General features: G+C 38.9%; 1 protein-coding gene and 1 long non-coding RNA gene across 2 annotated transcripts in view; one reads left to right on the top strand and one right to left on the bottom strand.

Annotated features, from left to right (window-relative positions):
• slc1a1 (solute carrier family 1 member 1) overlaps positions 1 to 9549 on the top strand; it is a 14364-nt gene extending 4815 nt beyond the window's left edge. The window contains 6 exon segments of the mRNA XM_079671121.1: positions 1968 to 2152; positions 3478 to 3585; positions 5017 to 5139; positions 5243 to 5437; positions 6105 to 6239; positions 6332 to 9549. Coding sequence (XP_079527247.1) covers positions 1968 to 2152; positions 3478 to 3585; positions 5017 to 5139; positions 5243 to 5437; positions 6105 to 6239; positions 6332 to 6572 — 987 coding nt within the window. The 3' untranslated portion in view covers positions 6573 to 9549.
• A 1055-nt stretch (positions 9550 to 10604) lies between these two features.
• LOC307032610 lies at positions 10605 to 17797 on the bottom strand. The gene is made up of 3 exons (XR_013806320.1): positions 17293 to 17797; positions 14684 to 14771; positions 10605 to 10761 (listed from the first exon to the last, which is right to left on the bottom strand). It is a non-coding gene; the product is annotated as an uncharacterized lncRNA (long non-coding RNA).
• Between the last annotated feature and the right edge of the window lie 612 nt (positions 17798 to 18409).

Genomic DNA, 18409 nt, shown 5'->3' with positions numbered 1-18409 from the left:
AGGTGTGCACATTAACCTTCTGCTCATCTAGAGAAGGCAGTTCCTTCATGCCTTAACCAGTGGTGTAAAGTAACTAAGTACATTTACTCAAGTACTGTACTTAAGTACAACTTTTATGTATTTTACCCTACTAGAGTATTTCAATTTGTTGCTACTTTACTTTGTACTTCTACTCCACTACAGTTCAGAGGTACATGGTGTACTTTTACTCCACTACATGTATTTAATACCTTTAGTTACTTTACAGATGTGGAGGAATGATGTGAAATATAATCAAGTGTTAAATCAGACTTTAGTTCCACCTGGAGTAAATCCACAAGCTACCCTGCAGTATACAAAGTCATTCAAACTAGCTGCACCTTTACCAGCTTTGAGAATACTTTAATGATCAGTCATTATAAAACATATCATATATATTATTCTGAAATGGACCAATCTGCACAATGACTACTTTTACTTTTGGTACTTTATTTTTATCTCAATACGCAGGACTTCTACTTGTAACAGAGAATTCATACACTGTGGTACCTATACTTTTACTTAAATACAAGATCTGATTACTTCTCCCACCTACCCTTTAACTGCCAGCACCACCATTTGGTAGAGCACATTTCGCGTCTTGATATCTTGTTTAAAAAATAAAAAAAAGTTGAACTCCATCTGATTCAGCCAGCTCTACCCTTTGGTTGACATGTTATGCACAAAACAACCTCTAGATGTCACTGTGGTTCAAACAGAATGCCCTTCATTTAGCTTCAACTGAGAAAGTTGGCAATGCTAAAAATCCCTGCTGAAGAAATCACTCTTTTTGGTCAACTTTTGTAATGTAACTATATCCTTTTTTACATATTTTAGTGGAAAGGCACTGACTGAACATAATTAGATAACTTGATACACAAAAAAGGTTTTAACAAGGGTATAATTATTTTTTTGAAAATATGCTCAACCAAGCGGTCGAATTGGCCTTTTATGGTAAGCTAGCAATATGACTTTTTCCGAGTTTCAGAGATGTTTTCCAATAAAATATGGTAAATAAATGGCTAGATTCATGGTAATATTACTAAATCTAGTACTGCCTTATGAGTCTCAGAGTGAAAGAGTGATAATAATTTATATAGCACCTTTCATGCATGGCATTCAGCCCAGAATTGCACACAGATGAGCAAGTTAGGCCAACACAGGATATAGACATTTGCTGTTAGGCCAGTGGTTTCCTGTTAGGCCAATTCAGCATATACAGTAAGATGAGCAAGTATTTTTTTTATCATGAAAAACACTTTATATTACTTTTTTACATTTTTTTTTTTTTTACAATTATAATTTATTATCTTTTATGAATATATCTGGTTGTATATATTGCTCATTTTCCATAAAACAAACAAATGTATTTGAGTTTGTGTTTTATTTGAGTTTGATGCATACAAATACTGTACTGTATATGATGATTACTTTTACCATAGAATGCCAGCTCGACCATTTGGTAGAGGCTCATAAAAACAAAACTGTGTGGTCAGTCAAAAAAAGAAAATGTGTTTGTGCTTATTTGTGGCCCATTTGATAAGAAAATGCAAAAAATAATAATTCCATGGCTTTTTTCTTGGTCCGGCAGTTAAAGGGTTAATACATTACTGAACTACAGGTGCCCCAGAGTCCGCCATTGTCTCCTGTTGGAAACATCCACTAACATTGGGGTTTTGATCTTTACATGACAACAGAGTGTCCTTGTTGATCCGTCTGCTGCACTTTACGTCTCGTGTTTCTGCACCTGGCAACTAGCGTCTGATCTAAATGCATCAGAAGACCCTGTAATGGGTCATAAGTGTCCATGGGTCATTGGGCTGAGATTCTCTAGAAACATTTGCACAGCGTATCAATGGCTCTTTAGAGAGCTGATGTGAGTGTGATGCAGCCTCCTGACCTGCTCTTGGTCGCTGAATGAATAAGCTCCTTGTCTCCTCTCCTGGCAGAACATAACCAAGGAATATAAGATCGTTGGCTCATATTCGGATGGAATCAACGTTTTGGGGCTCATCGTGTTCTGTGTTGCTTTTGGCCTTGTCATTGGGAAGATGGGGGAAAAGGGTCGGATACTCCTGGAATTCTTTGACGCCCTGAATGAAGCCACCATGAGGCTGGTCAACATCATCATGTGGTATGTATGAGAGATCTGTCTATAGTAGAGCTGTGCATTGGAAGATTCTGCGTTACGATGATGATAGAATAGTTGCAACACAATATATTGCAAAAGTGTTTAATGCAGTCATTTCATTAAGGCAATATTTTGGAATATCTTTATACAAAAAGATGTAATAATATAAAGAATAAATCATCATAGGCAAAACATCCTTTTTTAATGTAATCAGAACAATGGAGTACACTGAGCGGTCATATCTTTGCAAATTAAATATTGACTGAGTTCATATTTGCATGTCAACTATTAATGAAAATGTGTGTTTGAAAATCGATGCATTAGCAAAAAAGATGATGGATATTTGTTTACACTCCTAATCTACAAGTATGGGTTTACAACATATAAAAGCTGCATTGTGAACATCTTATTATTCTGTCAGTTTGAAAACATGGAGGACAGAACAATGCACTTTTTGAGTCTTTTGGAGAATGAATCGGCAAGGGACGTAGTTTGCCAAATCTGACACAACTTTTTTGTCTTCTCAAAGATAATGTGCCTTTATGAGATAGGGAAACATATATTTTACAAAAACAAATCTCAACTCAAGGTCCATTTACTAGAGTTTCTTGGTTGTCAGAATCAGGTTTATTACCAAGTAGGTTTACACATACAAGGAACTTTCCTTGGTGTATATGGTGCATACATAAACACAGTTCATGAAGATACATTTTCATAAAAACTATTATAAAAAATGATTATATCATTAAAATATAGAGAAATATTAACATGAAATATAGATGTGGGACAAAATACTAATAATAAAATAAAATATGTGCGGTATTGTTGTAAAAAAGGCTAAAGTTATAACATTGAGTTATGATATTAAGATCATTTTTATCAAGTATTCTCGTGGCAAACAAACATTTGTGTCAATTGCGTACAGTTAAGGCTTAGATGAAGAGCAAATCAATACTAAATACTATATATGTCTTTGTCTTTATTCCAAAGGATTCATAATTATAAAAAAGAACCTCCATGAAAAATGGTTACATTGCAGTTTACATACATGTATACACCAATGATGGTGGAGCTGTCCGTCATGAGCAACTTGGTTTCATTGTCTTTGAGAAGCTAGAACCAGTGATTTTTATTTTAAAACTTTAAAGACAATTTACATGTGAATTATTAATCAATAATTCTACTTTTTACTGATCCTTTTTCTGTTATATTACTTATTATTGAAGATTAATTAGTCAGATTAGCAGAGCTGCGGTCTTAGTTCATCAAATGTTCTCTAATCTTAGGTTCTGACCCCCAAGTGACCACAGCTAAATGTGTTTTTTCAGCTACATGCCAGTAGGGATCCTGTTCCTAATTGCTGCTAAGATTATCGAGGTGGAAGACTGGGAGATCTTCAAGAAGATGGGTCTTTATATGGTGACGGTGCTGAGCGGGTAAACTGTGCCATTATTCTGTATCCGACTGTTCCAGACGCTGGGATTTATGGTTGACATTTTTGTCCGTTTCTCCCTCCAGTGATACAGTAAAAGCTGAGCTCTGTGTATGCACTGATAAGGGCCAAGGACATTTAAAACTGCTCAACCTGCAGATGCAGTAATGAGCTACGCCCATGCCTCTAAATCTAAGTGACACCATTAAAGCCTATACAGTAAATCTGCTCCAGTTAGGTCACAGGGTTGGTCCAAGGCTCCGGTGGTACTGTGACGACACGTGCACGTAATGTTCACACTTTGTTCAAATGTTCAGAGGCAGCTTTCAGAAAACTTCTCCCTGCATCATTGCTTTATGACTATGAATCACAGCCAAGGTGATTACAAGTTTTTGACTTGATCCACAGAAAAAGCCTCGTTAATGTCAAAGTAAAATCAAATCTCTCCAAAAGTGCTTTTTTATAAGCTCTGTAGCTGCAATCTATTTAAAGTTCTGTTTATTTAAAAGACCATCAAACAGAGTAATTGTTTGGGCTCTGAGCTGAGTCAGCTAGCCGATAATAAAGAGTCAGAATCCTTTCTAGCTGGCTTTTAGCTACATCTGAACCTGAAAAAGAGCATCTTCTACCCTAAGTGCATTTTACGCTATCATATACATATTTTATGCTTCCAAGAAATAGTTCATCATGTCGTTAAATAACCTTAATGTGTTGTTATCTGAGAGCAAGATGTTAAGTTAATACCTCCTAGCTAGCACCAGGACGGCTGTTAGCTTAGCTTAGCATAAAGACTTGAAGCAGACATTGTGACCAGATAACCAATTGTCAGAGTCAGCAATTCTGTTGGTAGGCATTATTTGTATACTTGTGAAAAAAACAGCTAGCTGTTAATCCATGCTTCCACTTTTAAAGCTAAACTAAGCTAACTACTTATTTTTATAAGAAAGCAAATCCTTTCCCAACATATTTAACTATTCCTTTAATAATGCCGGACGGATTAAACCCAGTCTGCAGTGGTTAGTTCTTAAAAACTAAAGTTATAAATAGCGGGTTCAATGTATGAATATAAATGATAGTCAACACTTTTTTTATAACGTCTGGGCTTATAAAACACATAATGTGGCACAGAACTAACTAACTCGATGAAAATTTACCTATTTTTTTTTAAAGACCTATACTTTGCTTGTTATACAGGATAGAGAACATCTTTCTACAATACACTGAAAAAACTGTGACTTTCATTAAATGAATTATGTCAACAGATTTCACATTAATGTATTAGGTTAGTTGAAAGTGAATATTTTTTTATTTAAACGTAAAATTATTGCTTTGGACTAACCTAACACAATTATGTGTAATTTCTGACATATTACATTTAATTAAAGTCGACTTTTCAGTTTTTTCAGTGTTTGATAATGTTTGTTTTGTTCCTCAGTCTGGCTATCCACGCCACCATCTGTCTGCCACTTATCTTCTTCGTCATTGTGAGGAAGAACCCGTATACCTTCACATTGGGAATGGCCCAGGCCCTGGTGACAGCACTCATGATCTCCTCCAGGTCAGAATCTATGACACTGCTTGTAAATCCAAATCAGGAATTTTAACATTCTTATATTTATAAATGAAAACCATTCCAAGCAAGCTGCTCTCTTGTCCTTCAGCTCTGCCACCCTGCCTGTCACCTTCCGATGTGCTGAGGAGAACAATCGCATCGACAAGCGGATCACCCGCTTCGTCCTCCCTGTGGGGGCAACCATCAACATGGATGGGACGGCACTGTATGAGGCGGTGGCAGCCATCTTCATCGCCCAGCTGAATGACTACCATCTGGATGTGGGCCAGATTGTCACTATCAGGTACATCATGGTTACTAAGAAGCACTTCTAACTGCATGTTTTATAAGACTATAAAATCCAACTTATAAAACTATAAAATCCAACTATTGTTTTAATCGTACCTTATCAGGATACATAAAACCTTGATGACAATATGTAAAAGAAGAAAAATAAGTACATAAAATCATAAATAAAAATAGGACCAGACTACAGGTCCACTCCTTGACCTATTTATTTTCTTTAAGCCCAATCTTAATGTCTTCATTTGCACCCTATTCCCCTAATGTCTTTCTTATGTTTTTTATTTTTGGTATTGTGCCCTTTAAATGATTATGATTTACTGTCCGGGTGCAAACTGAATAACTTATGTAGCAAAAGTGAGTGTTGCTCAGATTTACAGTTGGGCTATTTCACAAACCGTCGTCCATTTGGCTATTCTCAATCAGAGTCAAATTAATCCTTTAATGTTTTTTTGATTTCGTTTTGTTCATTCTAAGTGCACAAATTAAAGCAGAGCAAATATTGAGCATTTATTCTTTCTACTCATAATTGCTCTAAATTTTGTTCCTTTCCTACAATTGGGTCGTATGACGTTCTGACTGCAATCAAACTGTAGTAGAGACACCATGTGCACATTTGATTGCTGCATGTTATTAAAAAGAAGATGTTTCGTGTGTCTGTGTTGCAGTATAACAGCAACGGTTGCCAGTATTGGAGCAGCAGGAGTCCCAAATGCTGGGCTGGTCACCATGGTGATAGTCTTAACAGCTGTTGGATTACCTGCAAATGATGTCACTCTGATAGTCGCTGTGGATTGGCTGCTGTAAGTGTATCTGGTGACCTTACTGTATGTGATTTCTTCCAAATCTTTTCTAACTGAACAGCTGTAAATTAACTTTGAGTGGTGTTTTTAAGGGACCGGTTCCGCACTATGATCAACGTTCTTGGCGATGCTTATGGAGCCGGTATTGTTCAGAAACTATCCAAAAATGAACTGGAGAGGATGGATCTGATATCAGATGTAGATGTCGCCAACCCTTTTGCTCTGGAAGCTACTTTGGATGATGAAGAGTGCGAGAAGAAGTCCTACGTCAATGGAGGCTTCACCGTCGACAAGACAGATGCAATCTCCTTCACTGAAACCTCTCAGTTCTAGCCTGCGGCTCCAGGAGCAGAAAGTGCCATGCTGCTATGGATGTGTTCATGTTTCAGCCCCATGACCAGAGAGAGACCCATCCAAGCTTAGACATCGGCAAGAGCAGCGTCCATTAAGCTTATCCAAGATGATCACCCTCCATGTCGGATATTTACATCCACTAGATTAAAGTGCTTCCTTCTTACTCTCAAATTGTGCCAATATTAACATGTCACTTTTCTTTTGAATAGGAGTGATCTTTTCTTGTAAAGATGCACTCAAAAGAAATGTGCGCGTAAGGACATTTTTTTTCAAAGTATATGAAGTGTGTGTGTATGTATTTTTGCCATAAAGGAAATTGAATACATGTTAAAACAAAAACATTAATCCTATTTTATTTGCTATTAGATAATAATTCTTACAAAAATGTCTGGATGATTTTTTTTGAATGTCTATGTCCAATAATGCACTGCTTGTATATCTATCTGTATATTTAAACTGTGCCAAACATATAAAGAGGTTTTTCACCAAGTTGCATGAAGCAATATGTTAAAGAAGTGCTAATCGCTGGCTGCAGACTGATTTTTTATGGAGACTTCACAGAGAGTGGAGATAGTCAACAAAGGATTATGAAGTCATTGAACACTGTGAAATGTAAGGACGTCTTTTTCAGAACCAAATCACGTAAAAATGATCATAAATAGTGTGTTTTTAGGCAGTGTAGGGATACACTAGAGTAAACAGGTTTGTTTGGAGAATGTCTTTGTAACACAATTTTGCTACTATACTTTGACTGTGGTGTCGGGTAAAAAATGCTCTTAATCATATTGCTCAGTTTAGATGAATGTTCTAGGCATTTTAGCTTAAACCAGACAATAGAAAAAAAATGTGGGAACAATTGGTCCGCAAGTCATGTTGACATTCTGGGAAATATACTGCACATCTATGCTTTCTTGCCAAGAGTGAAATGAAATGATTATTACCATGTCATATCTGTGTTGAGCTGTGTTAGCTAGCATAGCACACACCAACATTCAAATATAGCACTACTAAAACACTTTAATGTGACAGTTAGCAGTTTTTAAGGTACACTTAATGCGCCAACATGGGGAAAGTAATACTTTTCTTTTCTCACTTTCAGCAAGGAGTTGTTTTTTAAAAAGTAATGGGGTATTACTTTGATTAAAGCCACCAAAAACATGGCTCTGATGCACAGCAGCAGAGTACAGCCTCCTAAAAGGAAGCTACAACAGCTTTTTGTTCATTTTCAAAGACGACTGCTACAATAAAAATCCAATGCTAACCAGGATTAATCAAAGCCTAATTGTAATTATGACAAACAGTGTATTTTGTAAAAAGTCAACATTTAGTCCAAGTTCGGTGCAAGACGAAAAGTCTGGTCGTCACATTTTGTTGTCTTGTAAACAAGTGGAAATGTAGTCCTAATGATGGCAATTATCTGGCTAGTAGTTTTTAAAAACTGTGTTGGATGGACAGACGCACAAAAGGGCCTTGCCTTAGAATGTCAGAGAAAGTCAACGCTTTGACACAAATTATACAAATATCTGTACCTATGTTAATGCTCTCTGGCTGCATTGTTGTTTGTGATGCTTGTGGTTTTACGCTCTTTTATAAAATGTATGTCCATGTCTATAACCGAGAGCTGTGTATTTGACTCCATGCAGCAGCTACATGCTCTGATGCCTGCACATGCTCATATTGTATCGTATTTAAGCATGGTATGAGTGGTGGAGAGTTGTTTGGTAGAGTTCCCTTGAACAAGATATGACATGGGACCAACCGTGTTATTGCTAAGGGTTTTCTGTTGTTCTATGTATAACATATCCTAATCAATATCAATGTTTTCAAGGTAAAGTCAAAAGAGTCCTTTTACCTTCCATAATGACAAGACACATGTTATCCATCACATGCTAACAGAGGTATGCATTGTACAACAGAATCAGTAGATCTACTTCTTCAATGTAAGATAACTTAGCTTGGTTCTTTGTGGTAGAAATGAAACCGTCAGAGTAGTTTATAGCACAATATCACACTGTACGATGAGTTCTATTTTAAATTGGAAGTCAGAATATCCCTGTGGGTCATCCCTAATTTTCCAATGGTCCTCATTGTAAGAGATTGGTACATTTGAAATACAGCTTCAATGGTAAAAGTCAATTTGGCCTCTGTCGAGATATCAATGTCATATTAAGAGGATATTAAGCTGTGATATTTTCTTTAGCTGCTGTAAAGTACTGTTTCAAAAACTGCACCTAATGCCCATACTTAATTGTTATTGGCTAGGTTAGCGTAGATAATTAGGGACTGCAAACGCTACACTTAAAACTGCCTTGCTAGCTAGGGTAGACATGCTCATTTCCATGGTACAGGAGGATTTCCTCTGCCTGTGGTTGATAACTGTTCCCAAAGCAGCAGTTAGCATCTCAATGCTTTACAATGTTAGCTGCTACTCTTTCCCATGTGTCCTTACCAAGTATCGTGCAGATGTTTCTGTGTTTTTGAGGTCATGCAGTGCTGAAAAATCCTAAGCCTATTTTCTGAATATTAAAAAGTCTAATGAAGTAATAGTGTTTTCAGAGTTCTGCTGGTGGGATTTCACTTGTCGACGTTTCCTCAGTGGATTACTTGAGCTTTCATGTTTAAAGGGTTGACTTTTCCCAAAAGTAAAAATGTCCAAATCCATTGCTGGAATAAGAGTCTAAGTCTCAGTGTCTTGATTTTAATCGTCTCTACACTGCCAAAAGGGCCATATTTGAATTAAAACATGGGTGGAGGTTGGTGCTTGTGTGTCATTGTATATTGATCAAAGATGACCCAGAAGCCCTCGCAAATCAGGTTTTATTCTACATTTCAAAAGCACACCGTCATCAACCAACCCCGTCTTTGTTGAAACAACTACTTGAGTACGTACAGTAAGTGAATCAACATGTGCTATGTAATGTGTAACTGCAAGCAAATAAAAGAAAGTTGCTAATGAGTTGTCATATTTTGTTGTTTATATTTTTTAGTAATGAACCGAAACATATTCTGGTAGTGTTGGAACATGATTCACAGTGCCTCTCCTTTGATATAAAAATAAGGGTCAGCGCTTTGAAAAAAATTCAGAAACTCATAAAGAGAGTGCAAGTTTTGATCCTACAAGATGGATTGTCTGATTCATTCAAACTCATTAGCTGACTTTATTCGATGAGCTATGTGGGACTTTTTGTTTGACAAAACAGACCCAACTCAAGCTTGCAGGAAAAACCTAAGACATAGCCTTCTTCAAGACCATGCAATATGGTTTATTCTTAAATTCGTTTTTATCAGTTCTTATATTTGGATTATCTCAGTGTACCCATGTTAGTGTACTCTCCAATTACAATTACTGTACAATTTCTGCCGAAACTTGCCGAAACAGTCAATCCAACAATTGGTCTGATAAGACTTCAGCAGAGATTTGCTGGTTAGGGGGGCTGAAGGTAGGCAGGGTTATTACAATTCTTTCCATATATTGAATTTCTCAACTCTGTATTGAAGTATGCTTTTTGGCTCTGCCTTTGAGTGTGGCTTCATTAAACAGGCATTCACATTTTTTCCAACATAGAACATTCTATAATCACTTTTACAGTAAACTGTCTGTTGAAAAACTCAAAAGGGGCATTTCAACACCAACTAAAGCAGCCTCACCTGCTAGTTCTAAAAATGTCATATTTACTGACTTATTTCAAGACTTTGTTAAATCTGCCCTGCTTTTAAGACCTATAGCCTGACTGCTTATTACACCAAAAATGTGTTTCATTCTGCAATAGATCATAATGTTCCTGATAGAGCTGGTGCTTAATGCCTCTCAGACATAGTTAGAAGCTATTTCTCTGATATATGGCAGTAGTTCCCACAGAGCTGCAACACCACACACACATTTCACCTTTAATGACCTTCAGGATTTACCTTTGGACTCCACAATGTTAGCTAGAGAGATTAAGGGGAAAAGGGACTTGGGAATTGCCTCCTGGCTGTGTTCAAACAGAGATATAACAATGAGTTTCAATTCTAAAAGGTTTATTTTAACATGAAACACATTATTTTGCCACTCATTGATACAGTGTGTGTGGACATATATTAAGTCAATGCAGAAAAATACCTCTCTACACACAACAGGAGAGTCTTGACATCAGAAGACAGAATTGGAAGGTGACAGTCTCTTTCCCTAACGGGGAGGAATAAGGTAGACATCACAAAGTGTTTAACAACAATACAGCTTTAGGGTGGTAATTAATGGCATTTGAGGTAAAGTTGGTATACAGGGTATACAGTACATGAGGAAAAATAGGGGACTTAGTGGTAATGAGGATGGTTAAAAGTCCTCCACAGGCACATTTTTAAACCTTACAATCTTTGTGAATGCTACCCCAATTGTATACTATACTGGCTTGTATTGTTTTTGCTGTAAAAGTTTGGTTAGCCTTAACCAAAGTAGCTGCTCAAAGGGTGTTTGATGCCAACAGAATTCTGGGATCTGTAGTACTAAATGCCGCTGCTACCAGGCAGCGGGTGAGGCTCAGGATAGGGAAGGATACTATTTGACCAACTAACACAACAGAAGATGCTATTATGTTTATCACAGCAAATATATGCACCTATATTGACCAACAATACTGCACAGGACATCAGTTACAGGGGACTGGAGAGGTTTCTCAATACTCTAATTTCCCCTCCTCGACTCCTCGACTCCTCGGTCCTCCGGTAGTGACCCGGAAATGGATTTCAGCGCGCCATGTTGAAGGACATCTCATTTATCTAAATGCACATCGAGGACCGAGGAGACACTGATGGGTCCTCCACGGCCCCTCCGCGGATGGATTTCCGGGAACGGTAGAGGCGTTACGCACGGCCGGACTTATCTCAGCCAATGACAGCTCTGCATGCATCCCCTGGATATTATTTTATTAACTGCTTTCATCGCGACGCGATGTTTACAGTGAGAACAGCTGTGAGGTCCGTGCAAAAAGCAGAGCAGTGTGTCAAATATATACCACTCAGTATAACAGGCCTACATTACTCTCTGTATTTGTATGCTGTAGTTTAGTACAGTGGTTCTCAACCTTTTTACACCAAGTACCACCTGAGAAAATAGTTGGCTCTCCAAGTACCACCATATGACCAATGTTAAAATACAGTCTATGCACAGTTCATGTATTCATAATAACATTATTTATTGTGCTCTCTCTCTCTCTCTCTCACTCACTCACTCACACACCACAAGTGAGAATATAAAGAACAAAATAATAACTTATTCTCACACAACAAATGTCAACTGTACACACATGTCATTTCCTGGACCTATACCAAAGTGTGAATGTAGGCCTCCTGCAACAACCCACATTGTAACAGAAAATGTCCTATTGGGAATTCAGTTCCACAATAAGTGCTAATAGCTCATCTTCAGTCTGCTGATGTTTGCTATTGCCATTTCGGTGGTGGCAAAGTAAAAAAAAACAATAGATTCTGGCCTTATGACTGAGGCTGTGAGACTCATAGTAATGTTTTGAAGGAACTTGATAAATGATTTGCTATTCTCAAGTTTCATTGCTGCTTATCTGCCAATTGCACAATTTCCATACAAAAAAAAAAAAAAAAGATAAGAAAAAAGATAACAATTAACGACAAGAGTGTGCTTTTTCAGCTTTTGACCTCGGTCACAGCCTTCTCTCCATCCTTTGAGCAAATGCCTTCTTCCTGAGTCACTTCTCTCCTCCATCACAGCGTTGTGACTGTGCATATCACTTTTGCGTTGCTGGCGGAGCCTGCGCTTATTCTCAGTTGATGACTGTCCTCCTCCTCATTCACTTTCGCTGGTAATATTCTCCTCTGTACCTCTCTTCCGAATACCTCCCGTTTTGAGCCACGTTTTTAACATCACTCAGCTTTCTTCATTCTTTAGCTCGCTTGCAACGTTCGCTAATCGTTCGCGGGTAGTAAGGTCGTAATTAGCTACGCCAGAAATAAAATAAAAATATATTTTCGTTTCTACAGTATATCTAAAAACAACAATAGCCTATTAGAACTAATTCAAACCACAGTTTCAATTATCTCAAGCTTATGTTCATTCGTTGTAGTATTTTGATAGTATGATTTGTTTTTTAATTAATGTTATTCAATCCAGCCTCAAACTGATGGCAGTTGTCCCTATAGCCTGTTTTAAATTGAAGTTGTCTGAGGTTAGTGCCTATTGTTAGCATATTGTCCAACCATCAGCTGCTGTTGCAGTAATAAGTAGTGTACCTTATGTCCCAAATGTGCACAATGTAGTGACTGCTTTTGGTATTTTTGTTTACTTAGTTGTGTTTCCTGTATTTTATATGTCTGTGTTATGTATAAAGGTTAAAGGCGGGGTAGGTACGTTTGAGAAACCGGCTCGAGATAAACTTGTTGTTATATTCCATGGAATGCTCTTAGCATCCCGATAGCAATGAATATCTTAAGTGCTTTGACAAAAAATCCATAAAAAAATGTCATCTGTGGAAGCCGTAGTACTGTAAAAAGCACGACCAATCATTTTAGCTTCCCGGCCAAAATAACTGGATGGCCTACCTGTCAGCCTTCCATCTGTGCACAAACTTATCTCGTGCCCTCATTGGTCATGTGCGCGTTCGTGTGTGTTGGAGGATGGGCTCTGGAAGGAAGTGGCAGATTTTTTCCGGTTGTGTATTTTCAAATTCTAGCGCACTCGAGCTGGTTTCTCCAAAATTACCTACCCCACCTTTAAATAAAATTTAAAAATATATATATATATTATTTTTTTAAATATTTGTTATATGTCAGATTCCTCCATGTACCGCTAGCGGGAGTTGGCGTACCACCAGTGGTACGCGTACCACAGGTTGAGAACCACTGGTTTAGTAGATATATACAAACAAAGAGTCAATATTTTTCTAAGACCATTTCGTGCTTCACATAATAAAATACACAACGGCTGTAGCCTGATTATGCCTTAGGAGCTGTAGGTATGTGTGGTACAGTGTGTAGGTGTGTGGTACAGTGTGTAGGTGTGTGTGTTGTACAGTGTGTAGATGCGGCAGACAGACAGGTCTCAGTTGGTTTGGTGTCCTCTGCTTACTTTTAATACTAGTAAATGCAACTTTTGGCCCGTAATTTCAATTCCCCATTTCAGCGACCAGAGAGGGGGGGGGGGGGGATATATCCAGTCTCTGATTGTGTTACGTTATTATGAGAGTGCTCTCATACTTGTTCTAATTAATTCTGAAATTGTATATATTTACATAAATATATGTGTGTGTGTCCCCGCATCTGTAGCCTGTTATTGTCTCATTATACCGCACTGTCAATTAATTTATAGTAAATATATAAGTGGTCATGAACACATCTGTCCATCAGGCAGAGTGCTGCTGTGCCTCCTGTCATCATTAATGGACGTCTCTTTAAAATAACCGCTCAGAGGAGAGGACTTCTAATTTCTCTAACCATCTGCTGCTTCCCATCCTCTCTCCTCGGTTCCCCTCCTCAGTCCTCCGCTCGCATCTCCTGTGGGCGGGACTAAGTCTTGAGGATAGGAGTCGAGGATAGGAGTCGAGGAGGGGAAATTAGAGTATTGAGAAACCTCTTGGATGTTTGACGAACGAACAACAACAATAACAATAATATAGAAAAGCGAAAGAAAAGATTCAACAATGACGGGCTAATATGCTACCGTTACCTAATTGAAATGAAGGTTACTAATTGTTTAGCATTTTACAACAAAGCAAACTGAACAAATCAGGACAGAATCAAGTAATCAAACAGGAGACAGAGACATACCACAGGGAGTGAACACTTTTCAAAATAAAAACTGGAAAACGCAGACAGATCGTGACAGTTACTGTGCAAACATACAGTCCATGTACCTACACCCTACTAACTGCAGCCCGAGGAACCGAGCATGTGACAGAACTTCAGCAGTATATTTTGAGCTTGCGCCACTAACTGAGAGTAAAGATGCAGCCTGTGAGACAAGGACTAGCTTGTTAACCAATGCTGTTTGTTAAGAGTAACTTTAGTTGTTGCCATCACAGTATTCATTCTAAACTCTATATTCAATGAGACAATGGAGACACAGAGCTGGTCCACCTCACCTTTCAGAGTCTGGTCGGGTCATAGTGTTGGTCCTGCAGAGATGGACCTCCTAGCTAACACCTCGTCTACCTCACTGTGTGTGGCCCCCTACAACACATTGAAATTCATATTATGTATGTGGTGTCCTTAGGCAAGGCAAGGCAAGTTCTTTTATATAGCACTTTTCAACACAAGGCAATTTAAAGTGCTTTGCAAAAATGAAAGACATTAAGAAAATGGCATTTAAAAACAGTCATTAAAAAGCAAAGATAATAAAATAAACATTAAAAAGAGAAAACACATGAATACAAGTTACAGTGCAGTTTAAGATGTGAATAGTTCAATTAAAAGCAGCGGCAAAAAGAAAAGTCTTCAGCTTGGATTTAAAAGTATTAAGAGTTGCAGCGGACCGGCAGGTTTCTGGGAGTTTGTTCCAGATATTTGGAGCATAATAACTGAACTTCTCCATGTTTAGTTCTGACTCTGGGGACAGAAAGCTGACCAGTCCCTGAAGACCTGAGAGATCTGGATGGTTCATAATTTAGCAGGAGGTCAGAAATGAATTTTGGGCCTAAACCATTCAATGCTTTATAAACCAGCAGCAGTATTTTGAAATCACTTATTTGACACACAGGAAGCCGGTGTCAAGACTTCAGAAATGGAGTGATGTGATCCACTTTCTTAGTGTTGGTAAGGACTCGAGCAGCAGCGTTCTGAATCAGCTGCAGCTTTCTAATATATTTTTTTGTGAGACCTGTGAAGACACCATTACAGTAGTCCAGTCTACTGAAGATAAAAGCATGGACAAGTTTTTCCAAATCCTGCTGTGACATCAGTCTTTTAATCCTAGATATGTTCTTTAGGTGATAGTAGGCTGATTTAGTAATTGTTTTAATGTTGAAACTCAGGTCAGAGTCCATGACTACACCTAGATTTCTGGCTTTATCTGTTGTTTTGAACATTGCAGACTGAAGCTCAGCGCTAACTTTTATACGTTCTGCCTTGGCTCCAAAAACCATTACCTCAGTTTTATCTTTGTTTAATTGGAGAAAGTTCTGACACATCCAGTCATTGATTTGTTCAATGCACTTACTCAGTGTTTGAATTGGAGCATAGTCTCCTGGTGAAATGGTTATGTAAATGTGTGTGTCATCTGCATAGCTATGGTAACTTATTTTGTTGTTCTTTATTATCTGAGCCAGTGGTAGCATGTAGATGTTAAAGAGAAGAGGCCCCAAGATGGAGCCTTGAGGAACCCCACATGTCATATTTGTCAACTCAGATGTGTATTTACCCATAGAAACAAAGTTGTTTCTGTCCTTTAAGTAGGATTCAAACCAATTTAGAACTGTTGCCGAAAGTCCCACCCAGTTTTCCAGTCGGTCTAGTAATATGTTGTGGTCAACAGTGTCAAACGCAGCACTGAGATCTAATAATACTAACACTGAAGTTCTGCCACTGTGTTTAAGTGGATGTCATGGAAGACCTTAACAAGAGCAGTCTCAGTGCTGTGGTTTGGTCGAAAGCCTGACTGGAACACATCAAAACAGTTATTTAAATGCAAGAAATTACTCAACTGTTGAAAAACAGGTAAGTTTATTCCTAGAGCTACTTATGTTTTAGGAAATTACTGAATGTACTCTTCCAATATCAGAGTCCACATGATAACAAAGGCCCAACTGTAGCTGTGTACATGACAGGATGTATGATTACCTAGAAGAGCATCAGTACTGTTTTAGACATATGATAGATATGTGATTAACATGATGATTCAGCCTCTATGGAGATAGACATATGACAAGCATGATCGTTTCTGACGTGGGTCTTAGCTAATCTGAACAAAACATTGAATACTGCTTTGAACCGGTATTCCTCCATCTTGTGACGGTGTAACTCCCTCTCTTGTATATACTGTAAGCATGTGAAGGACACTGTTCAGGAACTAGTTGATGCTCTGTATGTGATGACTACTTCCATTCTTGCAAGGATACTAAATACATGAATTCTGATATTGAAGCTCAAGCCGGTGACGAGTGATATTTTTTTAACATTATGCAATACAGTTGCAAGGTCTACAGAGGAGAAACGCGCCGTGCAAATTCAAATGACACAGCATACGTTTTTGATTCAAGCAGAATCAGATAAGGATGCAGTTGTTTTAGGTCCGCTATTATTCTCTATCTATATTAATAGTTTAGGTGAAAATGTCGAAGGAGCAACCTTACATTTTTATGCGGACGATACCGTTATGTACTGTGCAGGTCCCTTGATTAACGAGGCTTTTGTTAAATTACAGGCTGTTTTTAACATTATTCAGACTCAGTTCTCTGAACTAAAGCTTCTTTTAAATGTGGATAAAACCAAGGTAATGCTCTTTTCTAAAGCAAAAAATACACCAGAGACTGCTTTGGATATTGTAACTACGCAAGGAATACAACTTGAAGTTTTTCCCGGGTCGCCGAGGGTGCTGGCGTTGTTTGTTTGCCGCTCCTCCGCTCCAAATATGGTTCTTTAGTCCAGATCAGAACCTCTCCTGTCTTGCTCTCTACTTTTGAAACGTCAGTCATCAGCAAAAATAGCAGCATCTCTATATCGAATCGACACAGATCTTTGTGTTGTCATCTCCTACCTGCTGGCTCTTTCCTGCTCACCGGTCCCTAGCCCGCTAGCTAGCTAGCATTATCGGACCTAGCAGGCTGCTCCCTAGATGCTCCTCGGCTCCCTGAAGTCTGCTGAGCTAACAATTCTGTCTCCACCCCAACTCCACCCTAACTCCGCGGCTCGTGTGGGTCTTCCCATCCCGCTGCGATCAGCCGGCTTCCCCGCTGAAATCGTCTCTCCCTGCCGCCTACAGCCGGTGGCTATCAAGCTAGCTAACAAGCTAGTAGGCTGGTCACCCTGCTCCCACTCTGCACCAGGCTGTCAGCCCCTCCTACGACTCTCCTCCGGAAACCACTGGAATCATTCTCCTGATATGCTGTGGATTATCACTCATTTTATCTGGACTCACACCGCTCCTTCTTCCATGGTCATCCGGCTCCTGGTCTCTGCTGCCCGGGTCCCCAGCATTAGCTAGCTCCGTGCTAGCGCCACTTCACGGGATCATGCCGCCGCTCTACTCCCTGTCAGATCTCCACTCCTTTAAAGAGCATCTTGCAGGTTTTTTTTTTTTTCTACATTTATGCTTAAAATCGCTTGAAAATTACAATTGAAAAAGTGAATGTAGGATTTGATATGTTTTACGAGACATAAAGGCAGGAATTCAGAGGCAAAGGAGCAATTTTGAGCTCTGCTCTTAAAAACAGCTTTTCTTTAAGGTCATACGTAAAACGCGTCATATTACATCACAAAGGTTAAACATCTCTGCTCTCTGACCATCTCCGCTCTCTGACCGCGAATCATGGTGCAGTATTGTGTTTGTGCAGGTTGCACAAATACCAGCCTGTCAGGACATCGAGTCCACAGTAAAAAGGACCGGAGCTAGCGTTCGTTCCTGGGTGCGTTGTGCACCCACCTCCCTGCAGCACATACTCTCCAAAGCTTTATCAGGAAACCGTATTACTTCTCTCTCCCCCCCCTTCGCTGCTCTCTCTCTCTCCCCTCCGGTACACGGCACCGTAAGACGTAGTGTGGAGTTGCATTAGGTAACGCCAACACACTCTCACTCCATAATCGTCCAGGAGTGACGTTTGGTCAGGGTCCCGTGGCGTGCAGTTGTGACGCTCCTAGGCTCCTTCAGCTTCATA

This window comes from Notothenia rossii (assembly GCF_949606895.1).
Source record: "Notothenia rossii genome assembly, chromosome: 3".
Classification (NCBI taxonomy): Eukaryota; Metazoa; Chordata; class Actinopteri; order Perciformes; family Nototheniidae; genus Notothenia; species Notothenia rossii.
This window is presented reverse-complemented; position numbering and strand designations above follow the sequence as displayed.